The sequence below is a fragment of the Chaetodon trifascialis genome, chromosome 17 (genome assembly GCF_039877785.1).
Source record: "Chaetodon trifascialis isolate fChaTrf1 chromosome 17, fChaTrf1.hap1, whole genome shotgun sequence".
Taxonomy (NCBI): domain Eukaryota; kingdom Metazoa; phylum Chordata; class Actinopteri; order Chaetodontiformes; family Chaetodontidae; genus Chaetodon; species Chaetodon trifascialis.
The window spans coordinates 2,457,913-2,480,015 of NC_092072.1; the positions used below are offsets into that span (position 1 = coordinate 2,457,913).

Below are 22,103 nucleotides of genomic sequence, written 5' to 3' on the forward strand. Positions count from 1 at the left end.
TAAAAGAGACCAAAAGTCTCACTACACAGTTATCTGCAGCCAGTCTGTCCTTGCAGCGGCCGTCAAGCGTGTGCGAGCGTTGTGACAAAAGATAAAACAATCCCTGCCGTGAAACTTTCCAGAGCTGTGAAATCTTCTCTGAGGTGTGAGCCGCTGTGCGGTGTTTCAGTGTTGATGAGCCTCCGGATTAATGCATCTGTCGCTCTGACTGGACTTCCTGGACTCGGTTTCGTGACTCACCGGCAGCTGAAGCAGCGCCGCCCACCACTGCTTTATTTTCTGCCACTTTATTTGACAGCATACGCAGACAGGAAACAGAGGCGTCGGACGTGACGCTCTGTTTTAAGGTCTGACTGCTGCTTATCGTCGTAGCCTCAAACTTACTCAGACTTAAACTCAGCTGAAACTTGTTGTTTACCTTCATCGTTAAACAGCAAACGCCTGCGCTGAACAAACGAGGAGGCTGGCCGGCTCTGTCTTTTAACGCTCTGATCAGGTAAATCGAGGCAAAAGCCACAATCACGTCGTGATTTGAGCGATTATAGCCACTTCATTCATCAGACATGCAGAGGAGGGAGGAGAGGCGGATTTAAGGAGGATTTAATGCCTTCAGACAACTGAGACATGCAGCGCATTGAAACCGAATGAGTAAAACACACAAGTGTGGACAGAAAGACGCCAGGAGGACCAGAATAAGACAGCGTGGACGCAGAATGAGACGGAAGGAAATGCTGTAATTCTCTCCGGATTGAAGCATTAACTCAAGGATAGAAACGCAGCGATGCACGATGTAGGACAGAAGACGCAGAGAAGAAAGACCATGTTATTATTAACTGTTAATTATAATGTTGCTTATGATGAAGATTAATGTCAAAACCCAACAAGAGGAGAGAAAAAGATGGGAGGCAGAGAGAGAGGAGGAGGAAATGAGAATAAGGAGGCGATGGAAACAGGAGATGGAGAGTAAAACTGAAAGCAGGAGAGAAATGATGAGAGAGGAAGAAGAAACAGAGGAGCAGGAAGAGGAGAAGGCAGAAAGGAGGAGGAGGAGGAGGAGGAGGAGGAGGAGGAGGAGGAGGAGGAGGAGGAGGAGGAGAGTCAGACCAAAGCTCAGCCAGTCGCCTCGAACCTCCAGAGGGAGCGACTGCTCGTCTGGAGTGGAGGAGTGTCACACCGCCCGCTCTGTCTCACTTTCTTCATAACCAAACCTCGGTCATCCTCAGCAGCCACATTCATTCAGGAACAACCAGAAGGAGCTTCGCTCTTTCCCCTCCGAGCTCCACAAACCACGTGGCTTTATCCTTTATTCAGGCTTTCACCTCGTCTTCACAACGCGGCAGGAGAGCTTCTGCCTGTATGGACTGCAGCCAATCAGGGTGCACAGCGATGCGGCCTGTGCAGCATAAATCTTTTCAGTGGGAGCGCCATGAAATATTCATGAAAGCCACTGTGCTAACAGCTAACAGCAGTATTTATCGAGCGTAAACATTAAAAATCCATCAGAAAATAATGGTGAGAAACAGTTTACAGCTATCTAACGTCCCGGTCCTTAACGCTGACTCCGCTCACAGAGCAGATTAAATCAGCTGATTGTTCGGGGAGCTGGAGACCTGGATTACTTTAATAGAAATTGGTGATTAATCAGATGTGATTGCGGTTGCAAAGACTTGAACAAAGTTGATGTTAGTGTCTGAGGCCAAAGGTCTAATCCGCACGTTTCACCAGACTCCACCGCTGAAAGGCTCGTTTTTAGCTCCATCAGCTCCCTCTTCAGAAAGAACAACATGACACTGAGAGATGGGAGGACGATGGAGTGTCAGAGCTGTGTGTCCGGTCACAGGACCTTTTTATCATCCTCTCTCTCTCTCTCTCTCTCTCTCTCTCTCTCTCTCTCTCTCTCTCTCTCTCTCTCTCTTCACACCTTCCCTCGTCGCTCATCATATCTGCTCGTCACCCTCCCATCTGTTGTGTTTCCTGGCCTGCTATTAGCTCGTCCTCCTTCTCTCTCACACATGCATTCGCTCTTTTTTTCTTTGCTGGGTGAGACACCTTTCCCGCCTCGTCCTCTCATATTCAGTGTCTGTCTCAGACGTGAGACGTGTCCTTTTATTCTGTCTCATTGTGAGGGACAGCAGATGGAAATTAGCCTTTGGTATGGCAGAACAACATGTCCTCACACTGCTGCTGTCCCCATGCTGCCGTCTCATATGTCGAGTGTCTGTCCTCTACTTATCGGTTTACTGCATTTCCCAGGATGCCTTGTGGGAGCGCGTACAGTGAGGTTGTTGCATTCGCTACAGGAAGTCTGAGAAGGCTGAAACAGTGCCGCTGTAACAGCAAGACAGCAGAGCAACAAGGTCTTCAGGCCTGAACTCACTCCAGCATGTTTTCAGAGCGTCTGCTGCTCCGTCCGTCCGTCCGTCCGTCCGTCCGTCCGTCCGTCCGTCCGTCCGTCCGTCCGTCCGTCCGTCCGTCCGTCCGTCCGTCTTCTCTCATTCTTGCCTCTGTGGTTGTTGAGTGTGAAACATCTGACTGGCCATGACGTGCGTCTGTCCCCGTCTCCGTCCTCTCCGGCCGTCAGCGCTGACCCGTCACATCGTACCTGAGGTTCGTCCCCGGGAGTCGAGATAAAGTTACACAACGCGTGTCCTCGACAATCAGGGTGATTTATTGAGACGGGAAGAGCCAATGGGAGCGCAGGCCGAGAATGAGTTTGGTAATATGTGCTTTGGGGGTTTTAAACAGGCGGGCCGACTTTACTGCCTAATTATGCCAAGGCTTTTGTTAATGGTTCTGCTCGGGGTAATGGATGCTCTAATGTTATTTTTCCTCCTCATCCGCTCCGACCAATTATGTGATGAGCTTTCAGAATACATGCGGCGCCCATTCTTCCCTCGTCCAGTTTGCTCTCAGATGCAGACAAACGCAGCACAGGTGCACACATGCACGGTTAATTATAGAAATTAGCATTTTGTTTTAAGGTTTTTTTTTAGTTTTAGGGTCTTTTTTGAACTTTCAAGGCTGTTTTTTGCTTTGAGTGAACTGTTTTTTATATTTATGACCCTGATCCTCAGAAAACAACACAGATTAACATGCGTAATAAGCACAGATGCACATTTTCACATTAAAGCACACCCTTGCTCCGGCTTCTTTTAGCAGAGGTGCCTCTCCTGCTCTTTCTTTCATGCACTGCTTTCCCACTGTTCAATAAATCTAATCTCATTCCCTCTTCCTCTAATGATTCGCCTTCTCCAGGCTGACCGTGAGGTGAGCTTTCCAGCGCGGCTCCAGTGTTGCACATTGGGAAAAAAATCCTTGTTCCATGCATAAATGCATTTTAAAGTTCAGCCAAGGCTAACACATGGCTTCAGGAGTCTGACCTGTCCAGATCAGACTTTTTGTTGACGAGGAAAGTGTTTCCGTGCTGATGTATGACAGGCGGAGGGAGGTGAGGAGTTAATGTAGGCAGTGCTCCTTCATGGAGTGAACCAACAAGTTCAGGCTTTAATGCACAATATGAGTGCTCCAACACACTATACACACCACAAACTCCTTCAGCCTGTGAGGACACCGCTGTAGCTTTAAACCTGCAGTAGGTCTAATTTTCGTAGCTTTGGACATTATTTCTTAAAGTTTTGATATGATTGTTCTCCGATGAGACAAAGAGAGAGCGGTCAGATGATCAGAGGGCTGGAAACAAACAGTCCATCCAGATTATCTGAAAGTGAATGAATCCTGAAGTGTTGGTAACAATCCCTCCAGGAAGAGCCTGAGAGCAGCCCAGATCCCAAAAACAATGTTGTGTGAGATGTAAATATAAACAGAATGCAGTCATTTGTAAATGAACTCTTTTACCATGTGTTCATCTCCTTCATCCAGTCACATGTTCACAAAGTGGTGAACCTGCTCCATCCTCTATGATCGACTGAGCCTTTCATACCCAATCATGATCCTCTCACCTGTTCCCAATCAGCCTGTTTACCTGTGGAATGATCCAAACAGGTGTTTTTGAAGGATCCAGTCTGGCTGGTCTGTTATTGTTTAAAACCTGTCTGATCATGTGACGTCGGACTTCTTCTTCTTCTGGTGCCGTCGCTGTTCGCAGATCTTTACAGCCCTCAGTGAAAAGCCAAAACCAAAATGGCCCATTGATTTATCGACGAATTGATTTCCTGTTTGATTGATTCTTTCATTCCATCATCAATTAGCTCAGTTAACTGGTTATTTGTCTTTCTGTCCGTCATGCTGTTTGTCATTTTCCATCAATTTCTCTCTCGCCCTCCCTCCTTCCAGCGCCGTCATTCATACACAAATCGCCCTCCCATCCCGCTCTCCCCTCTACTCTCCATCTCTCTCATTTTTCACCCCCCCACCCCTCGCTTATTAAATCAACCCCTCCTCCCCTTTCACTCTATCTTGCGCTCCTTCCATCCATCTACCTCTCTGCTCTGCTCTCCTGCCCATCTTTGTCTCCCATCTCGGCTCCTCCGGGGGCCGCGGTCACAAAGGCATCTGATGCGTCGTTTTGCATGTAAATTGGATAATTGGATACGGACGCATAATGCATGGTGGCAGGCAGGAAGAAAGGAAGGAGGCAAGGTGGGATCAAGGGAATGAGAGGAGCCAGCTAGAGAGGTGGCAGCATTGAAAGAGACAGGAAAGCCAAAGATTCATGCCTTTTTACATCCTCGCATGTGAATGCATGAATAAGTCAGTGCACGCACACACTCAGCCAAACACCCGCACATGCAAGACACATCATGAGCATACACGACGCTTAACGACACGACAAAATACATGATGTCAGTAAAATAACCTGCAGAGACTCATCTCTTTGGTAAAAGACTTCGTGTCCTGAGAGCTGCATGTCTGCATTATGGAGACCACAGCAGAGATTAAAGACGGCTGCTGTGGTAACGTTCAACAGCTGTATGACAAACAGCGATTTGGTCAAAGTTAGCATCGTGGATTGCTGTCTTTAAAGGCAGTGTGCTGATTATCTTTCTTATAATTGTCACAGTAACTTTCATTTTTATGCTCTCTGGAGTTTAGTGTTCCTAGCACGGCTCAAACCGTCTCCAGACTGACGTCCAGGAGCTCTAAATAAGAGAAACTCAAGTTTTCTGCACAGAGCAATGGTTGCATGTGAAGGGCTGATGTTTGGGTGGAGACAGTGAATGATCAGTCTGAGTATTGATTACAGACAACAAGGATTTCTTAAGAGTTTCTTCTGTGGTTGGCCTGCCTTGTTAATCTGGCCTCGTTTGCAGTTTGACTTGTTTTTTAAGAACCTCTATTTTCCACTTTGCCCGTCAGCCTCTGACCCGAGCGAGAAGGCGCCTTCTTCACGACGAGTCGCAAACGCTCGCATCACCTGAGATGCTGGTTAATTGGCGGGGGGTCGTGGCGCTCTCTTGGATTCATCTGCTCGCTGCCGTTGAGGAGCAGAGCGGCGGCGCTCCTGATGTGCAGGCGACTCGCTGCGTTTGCTGCACGCTAAATTACCGGTTGTCATTGACAGCGAGCAGATCTCCTCGAGTTCTTTGAGTGCATCGCTGTGAAAGATGTCAGCTCTGTGAAACGCGCACACACATGCACATGCACGCACACAAACACACTGTCACACACGTGCACACACTCCCCCGGCACCCTTGCTGCGACCTGTCCTATCAGTGCTAATGAAGGCAGTCACATCAGTGTGATGATGGGAGTGAAGTGTTAATACGTGTGTGTGTGTGTGTGTGTGTGTGTGTGTGTGTGTGTGTGTGTGTGTGTGTGTGTGTGTGTGTGTGTGTGTGTGTGTGTGTGTGTGTGTGTGTGTGTGTGTGTGTGTGTGTGTGTGTGTGTGTGTGTGTGTGTGTATGTGTGCACGTGTGTCTAATACAGTAGCTGCCACTCCTTCTTATAAACATGCAAATGGAGCTGTAAAAGGAACATTAAGTTCCTTGCGATGTTGTTTGATGTTGAAATAGAGACTCTTCCCCTCCACCCTCCCCTCCTTGTTCTTTCCTCCCCCTCTCCCCTCCACCCTCCCCTCCTTGTTCTTTCCTCCCCTCTCTCCCCTCCACCCTCCCCTCCTTGTTCTTTCCTCCCCCTCTCCCCTCCACCCTCCCCTCCTTGTTCTTTCCTCCCCCTCTCCCCTCCACCCTCCTCCCCCTCTCCCCTCCACCCTCCCCTCCTTGTTCTTTCCTCCCCTCGCCATCCTCCTCTCCATCGTTAATTGTCTCTGCACTCCTCCTGCCTCTCCATCACTTCTTGTTTCCTCTCTGTCTCTCCTCGTTTTCCTGCTTCCTCTCTTTTTGCTTCTCTTCCTTCCTCCCTTCTCATCCTTCCCTTTCTGCCTTCTTTACAGCCCTCCCCCAATATTTGCCTCATCATTTTTCTCTCCCTGTCTCTTCCTCACCTCCTTTGCTGTCTCCCACTCCCTCCTTCTGTCCTCACAGTCCTTCTGTATCACTCGTTCCTCCTATCGACCTCTTTTTCAGGCTCTTGATGGTGAAATTATGCAATCTCTGATTAACAGACATTTTTACAACCGTGATTTCATTTAGCTTTTATTTTTCTTGGTGATTGGATTTGGAAATTGGACATTTGCAGTGAGCACCTGTTTGACTGATCCATGGTCAAACTTCCTGGCGTTAATGACGCTCTGGCCTTACCCGTCGCGGTGGCGTGTTGGTGGTGTTTTCTAGAGTGTGTGCAAAGCCGCAACTTAAAAGATTAAGAATAATGATGGAGCTCTAAACGATAATGAGCAGCTTAAGTAGAAATCTGAAGATAAATACTCATCTTACATTTTCAGACTGTGCGTCTCCTCTGCTGTCAAATTACTTTGCTGCTTCTTCAGTGGCTTTCAGCCAATCGCATAACTATGTGCATAAAACATGCAACAATCTATAAACATAACTGACACGCCGAATGTCTTGGTGCGCAGCTGCCAGCACATGTTTGTGTCCTCCAGCTCCTGAAAGAAATATGTGGCTCTCTAGCTGCTAAATACTGTTTTCACCAGCTGGTTGCTGACTGTCACTCAGCCATGTGATGCTGGATAGATGAGAGCTGAGAGACTCAACCAAAAACGTTGCTGCTGTAAAATCAAAACTGAGAGACGCTGAAAAGCTCCGTAGAGCCGAGGAGAAGCGCAGAGAGACCTCGTTTGCTTTAACATGGCATCCTAAAATAATCCTACGGAGGCTCTCCGCAGTGCTGGCCTGCTGACTGTCACAGCTGGTGATGCGTTCGAATGCTGTACGTTAAATATTTATGGCGCACAGGATCAGTGTACAGGAGAGCAGGAGGTTCTACTTTTACTACATCAGTTACAGGTGTTACATCGTGACTTGCAAAGGTGTGTTTCCTCTCTGTTACTCTTAATTCTACAGGCAGCAGGCTTGGCTGTGTCGATCGCATCAAACAGACTCCTTTAACGTTACATCCGGACTTAGCAATGATCAGCACATCCCTGCAGTTAGGACTGATAATGTTGTGACAGCACAGCACAGCAGCCCCTCGCCGGGCTGATTCTGCTATTTCTCACCAGCATTTGTCGCTTTGGACTCTTCCTCCCTCGAGGAGGAAGTGACCTCCCCGTTGTCCCACCTGACAGCAGCAGCCTCTGCGTCCCTCCTCCTCCTGAAGCTGGTGATTCATCGGCCACGACAAGAATCGAGTCGAGATCGGGCTGAAGTCGTGTGTCTGGGCCAGGCCATTGGGCAGCCCAGCGTGGGTTAGCGCTGTCGCCTCACAGGAAGAAGGTTCTGCGTGTTCTCCCGGCGTTTCCTCTGAGCTTTGGCCTCCAAAGACATTTCCGACCATGAGCTGCCTGCAGCAAGTGGTTGTTTGTCTCTATTTGTCATCCTGTGATGAACTGGCCGCCTCTCCAGTGTCCCACCCCCCGACCCTCCAAAGGGTAAGCGGCTAAAGCTAATGGAGGGATTTCCATCTTCTTCCCTCCATCTGTTTCCTTTAGAAACGTCCCTGCCAGGACTGAGCTGTACTCAAACGTCTCGCCTCTGCCGCCTTGTTGCCGTTCGGGCCCGGCCATGTACGGCGCTAATGAAAACACATGTAATGCCAAGCTCCACACATCACCATGACAACCCTTCTGGGACGAGGAAGAGCTGGAACGAGACGGGGAGGAAGAGGGAGACTGATGGACTCAGTGAGAGAGAAATCAAGAGGTTCAAAGAGGACGAAAAGGAAGAAAGGGGTGCTTGACGACTGGGAAAAGAAGGGAAATATGAGATGTAAAGGATGAAGAGGCAGAGAGGAGGATGAGGAGGAAGAACAGAGCACGCTGAACTGAGAGCTTCCATTGATACGCTGCTCTTTGTTCATCCTGTTTGAAAAGCCAAATACTTTCGCTCCTCCTCCACCGAGGAACCAAAGCCCTGACCGGATGAATAATTTCTTATTTGTCAGCAGGATTTTTTTTAATCCCCCATCTTTTCTTGTGTCCAAAGCATGAAATAATTATTCTGCCACGGACCAGAGAGCAAGCGAATATTCCTTTCACTGGACATCTCCGGTTTTATGTGTTTTATCGTTTCGCCCTTTTATTTCCTCCCTTTAATTTCTCGAGCGCTGCTTCACCTCTGCACCTCCTCCTCCTCCTCCTCTTTCATAAGACAATGGTTGTAGCGGCTACCTGTGCATATTTGATCTCATTGATTCAGCGTCGCACACCTTCACATTCTCTCCACAAACTCGAGCTTTACGCAGGACTTCGTGCAAGTTGATGGATTTTGAAAAACGAATGGACGACCTTGAAAGCACATGTTCTTTTTCTACCTGTGTGCTTCTGCTCTCTGAATGGTGAACAGCATGTTGTGTCCGGAGACAAAACCCAGCGATGAAGGTGCATCAGGACTGAAAAATTAGATTTCTCAGCTTGATTTTACCAATCAGCACCTCCGCAGTCCCAAAGAAGTCCTTAAATATGTTGCCTGCACCCGTCTATGCTTCAACTGATCCTCCAGCAGAAAACTTCTGTTCTCCCTCTCTGCACCCATTCCTGCCTTCTCAAATGTGCCAGGAGAGACCGACCATATGTGGATGTTGGTTTATGTTTTTGACTGGACAGGGACTTCAGTTTAAAGCCTGAAGGAACCATCATTCATTATGTAGAAGCAAGGATAGCGTCAGGATAAGCTGCGTTCAGTGTGGAGTAACCTTTCACTGATTACTGTTGTTTTGGGCTGTGATAACTCAAGACAGGAACTGACTGAAGGTCAGAGCTCACCAGGCTTTTCATTTGAAACAGCTGAACACATCATTGTTTTAATCAGTGCTCACTCATTCATTGGCATTAAAGTTGTCATAGGAGGAACGTCTCTGTTGTTACTGACAGCAGTAACTCTGACTCTGGTCTGTTCTGCCCGTGACAGTCTGACCATCACCCTGAGCGTAAAGTCTCTGCTTAATGCATTTCATTCATCGCTGACTTTTATTATTTTCTCCTGTCACATGTAAAAACCTCATACACATGACCCCATTGTCAAGTTTATCAAAATTTAAAACACCAATAAATCTCACTGCTTCCTACTTTCCCCCGTTATTTAGGAATCACCATCTTCTGTAGGTCACGTGAATCTTTTTGGAAAACAACAAGTACTGATATTATTGTCACAATTTGAGCCGTCAGGTCCAATAAAGTTATGCATCCAAAACTGTGACATCATGAACACCTTTTCGGCGTGTGTGTCTGGTTAGTGTGTCTGAAACGGATCGATCACCGCGGTCGTCCAGCGAGTGTCTCCTCAGATCTTCCTGCTCTTCAAAAAGCCTCAAATCAAGCCTACAGTTTGACGAACCTCCTGACAACAATGTGACATGGCTCACAGTGGATCTCGCCATGATTAATGAATGTTAAAGATCCGGTTAAATCACACACAGCAGATTGTGTCCTCCCTCACACAGTCTCTGAGTCACAACATCATGATAGCCTTTACATCTCCATCAGGCCGCCCCCTCCCTCTGCTGTTCATGCTCACAAGCCTTTCTTTGTGTGGTGTGATTCAGCCTTTCTTTCATTTGCTGTATGTGCATGTGTGTGTGTGTGTGTGTGTGTGTGCGTGCGCTGTAGCATGAGATACAAACATTATTCTTCACGGCCGAGGAGCACAGACGGCTCTGCTGGTGCGTTCACTTCCACAGGACGAGCTCGGGCTCGTGGCGCTTCTGTCATGGGACGTGATAAACTGTGAATCATGTTAGTCAATAAGAGAAGGTGAGAGTGAGAGAGGCGGGGGGGGAGAGGGGGGAGAGGTGCTGCCGAGGACGCCATTGAGCAGTTTCTGCTCAGGGCTTTTTTATTTAATCATTCATTCATCCAGCTCTTCATCTCAGTCTCTAATGGGCCAGCCTCCGAACAAATGAAGGGAAATGAGGGAAATTTGAAAATGGAAGTAGAGTTAGCAGAGAGAGAGAGACGGGGGTGAGAGAGTGTGCCGCCGTGTATTTAAACCCATTTCATCCACCAGCATTATCAAACCCCATCAGGGCAACATCACACCAGCACAACACAACCCAGCCAAGTTCACACAAGCTGAAAGAAAGAAGCAGGGCCCGTATTCACAAAGCATCGTCAGGCTAAAAGTAGCTCTTAGACGTCATTCTTAGAACAATCTTTCCTCAGATTCCAAGATTTTTCTAAGAATTTTCCCTTGGTGAAGTAAAAGTTACTCACAAAGGCCTTAAGAGAGCTCCTCAGGTGGACAACTGTCAGGTGGAGGACGTTTAAGAAGCCTCAGAGCATGGACATGGACAGTTCAAACATCTTGAAGCTGTGTCACAATTCATCATCATGACATAAAATTAATGTCAGGATTGCACATTTCTTAATACAATGGTTGATTTTTACTGTCCATTCTTTTTGTTTCTTTTCTTTTTCCCTTTTGTAACAACCAATCACAGCTTTTAGAAGAGTGCGTCATACCTAGTAACGGGGCCAACCACACCTCCTCACTGAGATAAAGTTTGAGTTGCTCTCAGACACTTCCTGGATCACACCCATTAGACAGAACTGACCAAAACGCAACAGACTGTGTTGTTATTTGGATCTAGGTCTGTTACAGCAGACACCAGGTGAGCATTTACCTGGGCGGGGTTGTGGTCGCTGTCACCTCTGATTAGCAGCAGCTGCTTTGTCAGAGCCTCAGCAGGGAAGCAGCTGACGTGTGTGTCTGCAGAGCTCTGACGTCGCTTTAATAAAGAAGTCTGTCAATAATAATTACAGCCGCGATCTGACGTCATGCCGTGCTCAGCGTGATGAGTTATCCGCGCCGCAGGAGGGGACAGGAAGTTGTTTATCTCGCTGAAGAGGTGGAGATGACGACCAATAAAAACCACGACACAGTCCGTCCGTCCAGTAACGGCTGACTTTAAACGTGAATCTGTCTCTGCGTGTGACCACCAGACGTGACCTTTGCTGGACGCGCTCGGCGTCCACTCTGCTGTTTGTTACCTCGTGACAGTGCGCTGTGTTCACTGCTTTGTAACAGAGTGACAGAGGAAGAGGAAAGAGAGATGAAGAGCGATGGAGGATAAATCCTGTCAAATCCTAAACTTTCCTTATGTGAAGCATGAAATGGCTCCTGATAACAGACTCACTGTGTCTCTCTTTTCACTGGACTCCATCGCCCCATGTCTCCGTCTCTCTCTTCCACTTTTGAAGACGTTGTCATGGACACAGAGAAAGCGTTGCTGTACCAGCTTGAATGTTTCCACTGATGGAAAATCACGCTCACATCAGCCGGCGAGCTTTTTGCTGCTTATTAAAGCGGGGCTGCAAGCCATTAGCGCACACTGCATGCTGGACGGACGGACAGGCAGGCACTCGTCCTCTGCAGCCTGTCTGTCCTCCCTCTGCCTGAATGGATCTTTTTTGTCTGTCTGTCTCTGTCTGATTGTGGCGTCCAGCTTCTGAGGGAGTCCGCTGTCTGTTTCTCTGCTGCAGCGTTTCCAACCACAGCGACAAATAGAAAATATATTTAATCATTTTGTCCTGATCAGTTTTAGCTTTTAGGATTCATGAACATTTCAATTTGTGACACACACTAATGGAAATGCTTTTTTTCTCCCATATAAAATGTTTTTGTGTTTGTGGCCGGGAGCTCTCGGCTGGTCTGATGGATTTAAATGTAGGATTCATAGAGTGGCCCCCTTTGCACTTAATAAATTCACAGATGAGGCTGAAAATCTTGTACAAGTACGAGCAGCAGTCACGTGTTGAAAGTCATTAACTGTGCAGGAGATTCATGGAGCTGCTGGATCTGTTTGTTTCTATCTGTTTATCCACATTAATGAGACCTAAATGATGGACAGCCAGCAGTTCTGCCAGCACAGGCTCAGAGCTGCTGGCTCTCATCATTAATCGTCAGCTAGCAAAAAGAAATAAAATGTCCCCTCAGTTTGTTTTACTGTGGATTCACACAAAAACTGAGCAAAGGATGCAGGACTGAGTCATTTCCACCACGAGAAATCTGCGAATCTGTGGCCTGCACAGCAGAAGCAACAGGCTTCTGGTTTTGATCTGAAGGATCTGCTGTCAGCCCCACACACACACACGCAGTTTCCAGGCCGGGGTGGCATTTGGTGCGATTGGTCAGAAAAAGCACAATAGAGGGGATGGTTGGCCAATGGCAGAGCATCGAGGTAAAAAGCAGGCTTATCACCCAGAGAGAAACTGACCGACCAATCAGCTCGTCTCGGTCTCCATCAGGAAATCCTCAGCAAGAATCCAATGAGACGTGTTCTTAAGGTGACAAACCCAATTATCCCCATCTCTGCCACTGCGCTGAGCTTTTAAGCCTCCTTTAGTTCATGTTTTTGGTTTCAGCAGCAGCAGCAGGTCGTGCTTCTCAGCAAACAAGCTGAGTCTCTGCAAAATGTTTGCAAAACAGGACTAAAGAAACACTCCGCTGACATTCACCAGGTGAACAGAGGCAACTCCAGCAGGATGATAAAATACCTGCGTGAGAGCTTTCTTTGAGTTCTTCTTCATTAGTGGCCAAAAATCAATGGATACATTTTAAAACATCTGTGCTTCATTGCTCCAAGCGTGGGCTGATTAAACGTACCTGCTGAATGTACTGTATGAAGTCAGTTGTTAGAAACAGATTTCACGAGCTTCTGCCAGAGAGAAATATTGCAAGATTGAACAGAACCTGATTTTTCTTTCATGCAGTGAGAATTAAAAGTTTGGCTTTGTGCAGGGTGTGTGCGCAGCGAGGTTCAGGAAGAGTCGCGGTGATGAGGAATTAACAGGTTGATGAGACGAGGCCGAAAACACAAAGGCTGGTTGTTATAATTTAAGCTGAGGAACTTATTCACACTCAGCCGGTCATTTCCAGCCGTGTGTGTCCTCAGACGACCACCTCGAGATTTCATCTTGTCATCCGAGGTTTTTGTGCCCTCAGCAGGCCTGTGAGCCTGAACAGGTGGAGGTGTGGGTAAAGTTTATCCTGCAGATGAAAAGGTGGATGAACTGGGGTGAATCTCAGCTGTGTCCCTGATCATGGCTTTCAAACTGGTCAGTCTGTTTCTGTCTGTGGTTTAAAGCCTTTCTTTCCTCATCTTCTTCACCTTCATCTTTTCATATCTGTACTTCATCTGCTGCTCTTCTCTCTTCTGCTCCTCCAGTCTCTAAAGTCATAAAACAGGTGCTAATTCCACAGGGAGCCCCCCCCCTTAATGTACAGTTGCCACGTGTCGCAGTAATGAATTAATTGATTAAATCAGCTCCGTCTCAGCTCTGCTGTTGTGCAGGTATCATACAGATGGAGAGCAGAGGTACGCTCAGCCTCCTCTTCACTCCCTCCCTCCCTCTCTCTCTCTCTCTCTCTCTCTCTCTCTCTCTCTATTTCTAGCTCTCTCTCTCTCTCTCTCTCTCTCTCTCTCTCTCTATTTCTAGCTCTCTCTCTCTCTCTCTCTCTCTCTTTATTTCTAGTCCTCTCTCTCTCTCTCTCTCTCTCTCTCTCTCTCTCTCTCTCTCGCTCTCTCTCTCTCTCTCTGTCTTTATTTCTAGTCCTTCACAGGATTCTATCTGCTGGTTTGCAGGTGAAATTCAATCACGTGTGACATTTTCACACAAATTGTTGCCAGTTTTATTGATAATTGATGGAAGTGAAAAGTAGGTATTTGATCTATATGTAAACTTGTCCATGTGCTGCTCCCAGATTTCAGCGTCTGAAAGGTTGTTCTTGGGGAAACAGCTTCTTTTCTACGCTACAGCCGGTGATTTATTTTAATAGCTAGACCTCTCAACTGCCACTCCAGTTTCTTCAGTAATGTTCTGTTCCTGTTAGATGAGGGCTTTAATCACGAGGGCCTTTTCATGTTAATTTGAACATCTTCATTTATGGATTAGGGTAAATTCGAACACTTTAACAGCAGCCCTTTCAATACAATTCAATAGAATTCTTTCAAATACAATACTCCCATGTAAGAGCCATGTTCAAATGATTAGTCTCAAATAATGGCCGGGGGCACGGTTTGCAGGAACAGCCCATAAATTCAGCTTCCTGCACGTTTCCACAGCAACAATCAGCACACTAGTCATCTCATATCAAACGTGGAGGTGATGGGGACGTTTAAAAACACAGCAGGTCAAAATATGAAGGACATTTCGGGTCCACAAAGCTGCTCCAAATACAGCTTCTGTCTCAAAAGGCCAGCGTCACTATCTGAACACTCGTCTGTGACTCTGGTTGGTAAGAAGTGCGACAGCTGAACAGTCCACGCAGAGACTACCGCACTCAGAAACCGAGAAGCTGTCAACAATAACAAATAAAATCCAACGAGCTCTCAGCACTCAGGCTAGTGGACGCATCGTTTGATTGACAGGTGGGTTGGATCGTAGAAAAAACACGACAGCTTACAAAGAAAATTGTCACCAACATAAAAAAATAAACTCAGATGCACCGAACAGACCAAAACCTCCTTTTTGTTTTTGTTTTTGGATCTTCCAGATTTCCCTAAAATGCACCTCATATCGCTGCTGCTTCCTGTTCCAGAGCTTTGCTTTGCTTGAGTTAGACAAGCGGTGATTTCAGCGTTTGATCCATTCATATAACAAAATCCATCAGAGAGCTCAGACTTTGCATTTAATGACATTCATCAAGCAGGTTGCAGTGATGCTGACGTAGATATCAATATCAGATTAGTGTGAGGGAAGCAGACAGTGGACAGATGCTCTGATTCTGTTCATCACACCTGAATTGAACCTGGACCGTCAGGGAACTCTGAAAGTCACTGCAGGCTGCAGCTGAACTCATGTGTGTTGTTCAGACATTTAAGTGTGTTAGGGTCAGGGTTGGTTAGGCGTTGGCCTTCGTTATCATTTACTTCCTGATCGTAGTGAAATCACATCTCGTGGCCGAGACTCAGTGACAACTGCAGCCATTTTCTTTGTGTACGCTGCTGTAAAGCAGTTCAGTGAATCACCCCTGAAGTCTCTTTGAGCTGGTGATCATGCCTGTTTCTAAAAACGGAACCCCGGATTTGACAGTGAGGTTTGGGTTTGTTGGACTCCTCGTTCATGTGTGTGAAGCAGCGGTTGGATGGTGAACCTGTTTGATGCTTCCCTCCCTCGTATCTCTGTGCCATGCACACACTCTGCCTCTCTCTCCCTGTCTGTCTCCTCTTTTTGTATTTTCTCTCTCTCTCTCTCCTCCAGCCTCTCTTTGCCTCTCTCCACCTCCTCCTCCTCCTCCCCCCGCTGTTTCTTCTCCTCGTCCTCGCCGCTGTCGCCTCTGCTTCGCTGCGCCTCTGTACTGTACTGTACCTTCCACCTGGGCAAATCAAGAGAATTTGAGACGGTGGGGTGGAAGGAGGCCGCGGAGGCAGAGAGGAAGGGTGGAGAATAAAGGATAGAGGAGGTGAGAGGAAACAGGAGGACAGTAGCCCACACTTCTGCCGCTCTGAGCCTCCAGGCTGATATTCTTCCCTCTTTGTTGAGGTAACACCAGGTGAAAGAGAAAAACTCAAGTCCTCAGGGACCTTCCACATGTCAGGCAACATCAGGTGCTTGTGGGTACTGTGGCGGGTTGGAGGTCCCCTCCTACAGAACCCCTGCCAGGGAGGCCAAACACTCTCCAGTCACGACACATGTGGACATGAATGGAGAGGCGCAGACGCGAGCACCTTTTTGTCAAAGCGCCCTTGGAGATCTGCACAGCGTGTGAGCTTCGGTCTGCAGCTGCTGTGTTCAGTGTGTTTTTAGTTCAGGTGCTGCTGATGTTCGGATATTCATCTGCTGGGGTGTTAATCATTGCACTGCTTGTGTTAAAGGAGGTTGCTGGAAAGCTTGAATCCTGCCTTTTAAAGGTCTGCTGGGCAACATGTTTGTCTGTAATGACAAGCAGCAGGAGCTCTTCAAGTCTACTTGAATCTGGTGTGCTCCGGGGCCACATTAGCATACCATGAAGAAAGCCTGGTTTCTCTCAACCAATTAGTGACCTGGCCGTTTCTTTTGAATTCAGAGGGAGCCCAGCGGTTCCCCTTTGGGAGCCCAAGTCAAAGTGAATCAGCTCTGCAGTGACGGCTGGGACTTTTCAGTCAGCTGCACCTATAGCAGCTGAATCTCACTTCACTCTTTGAATGTGAAGAGATGCTGCTGCTCAGCGCCTGGATGGAAGTGTAAATATTCAGAATACTGAGGTGCTGTTTTAATACTGAACACCATATTTCATTACAATAGCAGGGAGAGCTCACATTCTTACTTTTAGAAGGCTTCATGTGATAGAGGGATATGCATATAATATCCTTATTTCTAGCCTCTGAGCTGCTTTCTGACGCTGTTTTACATTATTTCTACTTCCTGTGATTCATAACTTAAAGTCAACATATGACTTCCTCTGTGACCGCTGAAATCCCACACTGGACCGCTAAGGATTATAGGCCCAGCTCATAATGGTACCAGATAGTCTAACAGCATCTGGAAACCTCTTTCCTCTCACAGCGTCTGGACGCTTTCGAAGGTTTCCCAAACAGACGATTTAACCATCACGCCCACGTTACGCAGCGGTCGGCCACGTCTCTCGAGCTCTCTTTTTCCACGCTTCGCACGACTAATGCTGTCACTTTTCATGTGTGAAACCAAGTGCAACACAGTGAATGCCTTCAAAGAGAAGCTGTCCGACAACGTGCGCCTTTATTCCCATTTGAACCTTTCACTGTGGACTACAAACACACGCAGAAGACACTGAGACCCTTGGACTGACGAGGGACCAGTAGGTTGCTGTGATGCAGCAGGACGAGGTTATGGGGCAGCTTTGATATTAGCCGTTCCAAACACCCTTTTCGCTTCGCTTATTCGAGGCAAACAGAACCCTTAAATTCTGGTTTTGACAGTTATGAGGACGATAGAGCATCATTCATTACCGTAAGTGCTGAAACAGTTCAGAGATTCATTGATTAGTTCTCTGAACATCGTGCAGAAGACTCTTTACGTCACATTGAGCTCTGGAAAACTGCAGCACACATGCTTCACTGTTTTCTGACATTTTCAAACAGTTCATTCTTGGTCTTTGTGAGCTCTCTACGCACAAAAATAAAGTTCGAAGCTTCACGTATATCGCGGCGTGTAACCAGCGTGTCGCCGATCAAATGAAGCGTTCACTGACGGTGAAAGTTTCAGGATAACTTCCCTTTTGAACTCACGTTGTTTTGTCGCAGGTTCTGGAAATAATGGCAGTAAATGGACGGGAACAAACATGTTTGACGCTCGGTGATGTCACCTCACATGATGACTGGTGTCTTCTGGTTCCAGGAGCTTCTTCTTCTTCTTCTTGTGCTGGAGGATTTTGTTGTTGTTGACTTTCTGTCACTTGTCAGTCAAACAGTGAGATGCTTTTTTCTGATGTTTTCCATTGATGATTTTTTTTCTTTGGCTTCCTCTGCACCAGAGGGAGTGCGTACGATTCTCCAGTGCTCCTTTCTGCATAATGAGTACTTTCACTTTCGGTGCTACAAGTATACTTTGATGCTAATACTTCAGATTTTGAATGTGGGACAGCGTCTACATCGCTCTGATGGATGAACCGGTCGTGTTTGTTTCAGTGGTCACTTCAGTTCGCCGGCGTTGAGACGGGTTCTGCAGTCCGTATCTCAGAAGTCTGATGATTAAGTGTTATTTGAGACGTCATTGAGGTTTTCTTTCGGCGCGGTCGCCGTGTGTTGCTGAGTGTGCGGGATGGCTGCATTGGGCGCTTTGATGTGCTTTTTTCCACATGCTTTTAAGGTAGACATTTGATTAAAAGACATCAAAGGTAGAACTCTCCTGCAGCCCTCTTTGCTTTTGTCTTTCCTGGTATTGAAAGTATTCCCGTGCATTTGTCCTCCGATGTTTACCCTCTTTCAGCTTTCCTCCGCAGTGTTTTTCTTCTTTGCAAACCTCCCGCTGTTGTGTGACACCAGGATGCAGCTGAAGACGGCAAACATTTCGCTGAATCCGGCTCTTTACCCAGCGTCACCTCCTCTCGGCTCTTTGCGTCTCTACACCTCCATGTGATTTCCTCTCATGTCAACGGAAATGTGTTTTGTCTTCAGTCCCTGATGTTTGTTCCCCACAGAGGAGGTCCCGGCTCTTCCTCCACACCTTTGATTACCTGATTTTCTTCTGTTTCTTTATATTTTTAGACAGTATGGCATACATTTAAAGCATTTGGTTGTATTTTTACTCATTAATCTTCTAATGAAAACGTGCCAGTGGTAGTTGCTGACAGTGTTTCTAAAACGCTGTTACTCCTTGTTTCAGATGCTTTTGTGGACCCTCAGCAGCAGCAGCTGTTTGTCCTGAGGGTGGCTGCTGTGAGGCCATTAAAATCAAACGAGCTTGTTGGCTTGGCAGCATGAATGTGCTCATTATCAGATGCTGAAGTTGTCATGATGTGACAAACCAGAGGGGGTTACGGTGGCTTATGTAAGACATTTCACACTCAGACTGTACATGTAACATCAGACTTGGCCGAACCTTCATCAGCCTGATTTTTAAGCAAAATGCTGAAATCAGGAAGATATTAGCTAGCTAGCATGACGCCACCACTTCAAATAGGGCTGGTGTTTGGTTCATTAATGGCCGTTTCCACCATCTGGGGAAACAATCAACCAATCAGAGCTTAGTAGGCAAGATTAAGAAAGGCAACTTCATCTTCTCAGTACATAGTTTTCTATCTTCTTTCATCCATTAAAAATAACAACAGCGAAACGTTGATCACTATGAATGAGACCGAAGCGTTTGCACATGCTGCTGTCAGTCAACGAATTTTCTTTATTGTTGTGAAAAGGTTTGCTGCTTCTGTTTGGCTGAAGATGATGTTGGTTGAACTGATGTCAGACCTCCCCCCATGATATCAGGGTGAGGGAATCAGTTCAGTCTTCCACAGGTGACGTGGGACCGCCGCACTGAGATACCGCCACACTCACTTCCTGTCGTCCTCACATGGACTCCATCGTTTAGGGTAGAAGAATCAAATCTCCTATTTCACCTCTCTTCTCCCGCCTCCTCCCGCAGGTACTTCACCAACATATCCATAGGTGGGCGGGACTACTCCTTCAACAGTGACGGCTACCTGTCCAACCCGCTGCTTGATGTCATCTCCTACACCAATGGGAGAGGCTGGGAGGAGGTCAGTAAACAGCTGTGGCACTAATTATCACAGCGCAGCGGCTAGACTGGCTAACCGCAATTTCACAGCCCATCAAACATGCTAACTCATCAGTGCTCAGTTCCACCTTTCTGCTGTCTCACTGTCTCTGCCCCCCCCCCCCCTTCTCTCTCCCAGATCTAATTAGATCTCCCCTAAGCCCCCTCCCCTCCCCCTCCTCTCTTCTCTACTCTTTCATACCGGTTTGTCGGCCTTGTTAGCCAGCGCTAACTCACAGTCCAATATCCTCTCCATCGGGGGCCGCGTGTAGCAATAGCACAGTAATAGCCCCAAATCCAAGGCCTGCCCTCAGAGGGCAGCTTCAATTCCTCAAGACTCCCTTCGACCTGAGAAAAACAAGTAAACCTTGTTGTTCTATCCCGCTGTGTTCCATTTGCTCCTGACCTTTTATGACTCAGTATGTTTATCGCTGATGCAGCCTCAAGGCCCCCTCATCTTAAGGATAATAACCAAAAAGGAAAAATCAACCTTTGGAAAGAAAAAAAGAAAGCTGTAAGCGTGCAGCATCAGTGTGAGCCCTGGGATTTCAAAGTGTTTGTAGTTCTTCACCGTCCTGTCGGAGCTGAACTTCCTCCTGAAGGTGCTGTGCTGCACACTATTTCAGCTTGTAAGAGAAGGATGGACAAAGGGTTCAGATTAGAGAGCATTAAGTGGGATTTAAGGAATGAGTAAACTCAATCTATGTCAGAGGTTTCTCTGAGCAGGATTTGTGTGTGCTCTACACCTCTTAGCAGGCTGAATCACAATGTGTGCAACATGGTCCAAAGCGTGTGGATGCCACAGTCCACTGTATGCTTGCTCGAGGGCTGTTAGCCATCGTTTGGGATAGTTTCAGTTGAGGTTTACTGTGCTGTTTCCTCATGCAATCATATTTAAGACAACTGGATGGCAGCAGCGTGAAGAAGACCCTTTCCTGTCTCAACCTGGCAGCACCACCACGCTTAAAGCCAGGTTCTTACAAAAATGGCTCTCCCAATTTGGTGTGAAAGAGCATGACCGGCCTGCACAGCCCTGACTTCAACCCCGTCCAACACACTGGAATGAACTGGAAGCAGAAAAGCTCCTGTATTGATCTGTATTGAAACAAACCACGATCTGTCCTCCAATCAATCAATAATAATAATTGAGTTAAAAGTTACAAGCATAAAAGCAAGCAAACATACAAACAAGCTCACGGCAAGTGCTTTCTTAGAGGATGCCAAACAGAGTGTATTCAAATGTATTAAAAGCCAAGGAATAAAAGTGTGTTTTTAAAAAGAGATTTCCAAACAGGAAGCGACGAGGCCTGTCTAATGTTAAAAGGCAACTCGTTCCAGAGCTCAGGAGCAACATTGGGGGAAGAACAACAACTTGGTCCGAACACCATTACTTCGGTCTTGTTCTCATTTAGACTGAGGAAATTAAATGAAAGCCAGGCTTTAATGTCGTTAAGACAGTCTATGAGTGGCTGGACTGAGTGGGCATTGTTTTGTGCCAGTGGAACATAGATCTGGCAATCATCAGGATAAAAATGAAATGAAATGCTGTGTTTCCTAAAAACAGAACCAAGGGAAGTAAATAAAGAGCAAATAAAAGAGGGCCGAGGATTGAGTCCTGGGGGACCCCATGTGGAAGATGAGCTTTTGAAGAAGCAAAGTTGTCAATTTTTACACAGAAACTTCTGTCAGTTGGGTAAGACCTCCTTCCTTAACATTAACCAACTGAGCCCAAACGTAACCATAAAACAGCTGAATTCTGCTGTAGTCACTACGAGAGGATAGTGCACTGCAGGATTGCCTGTTTTTGGTGACAGATGAAACATGTTGTATGTAAACATGCATTCAGCATCAATGGTTTTGTGATCTGCCAGCTACATTAACATCCAGTCATTGTGTTAATAAAAAACTTCAGCATTAAATTTCCTTCAAAACGTATTTGCTGTTTCTAATTAGCTGCAGATTAACATGAGATAAGAGATTAGATTAGACTGTATTGATCCCGCACTGAGGAAATTAAGTTGTTACAGCCAGCATGTTAGCATGCTCTTTAGTTAAAAGAGCAAAAAAATCAGTGTCGGAGAAGGATCAAGATAAAAAGGATATGGGATAAAAAATTAAAAATTAACTATGTATACGTACATTATGGACAGATTATTAAAGTACTGCTGCCAATCTGGATAACAAACACAGTGTTTGTACTACTGCGCAGCTGAGAAAATATACAGCAAAGTAAAAACTGCACATGATGTAAAGGACGTGAGCATGTACGAGCACAGATAACAGCAGCACAAAAACAGGTTTGTGATGCAGAAATGGAAAAACAGCATTGACGCGGTGCGACGTTAAACGATGATGGAGCTCTGTGGCTGGATAGATCAATGCTAATGCTAACAATGAACAATCACACAAAGGTGAAATGTTCTGCTCCTCTCCATCAAAAATTGAAAAGCAAAACTTC

At 46.7% G+C, this 22,103-nt stretch overlaps 1 protein-coding gene across 1 annotated transcript in view; it reads left to right on the forward strand.

The window, feature by feature from the left end:
- grin2da (glutamate receptor, ionotropic, N-methyl D-aspartate 2D, a) overlaps positions 1-22,103 on the forward strand; it is a 169,196-nt gene that overhangs the window by 93,033 nt on the left and 54,060 nt on the right. Inside the window, exon 7 of the mRNA XM_070984035.1 lies at positions 19,514-19,628. Within this exon, the coding sequence (XP_070840136.1) occupies positions 19,514-19,628 (115 nt within the window). The remainder of the gene's footprint in view (positions 1-19,513; positions 19,629-22,103) is intronic.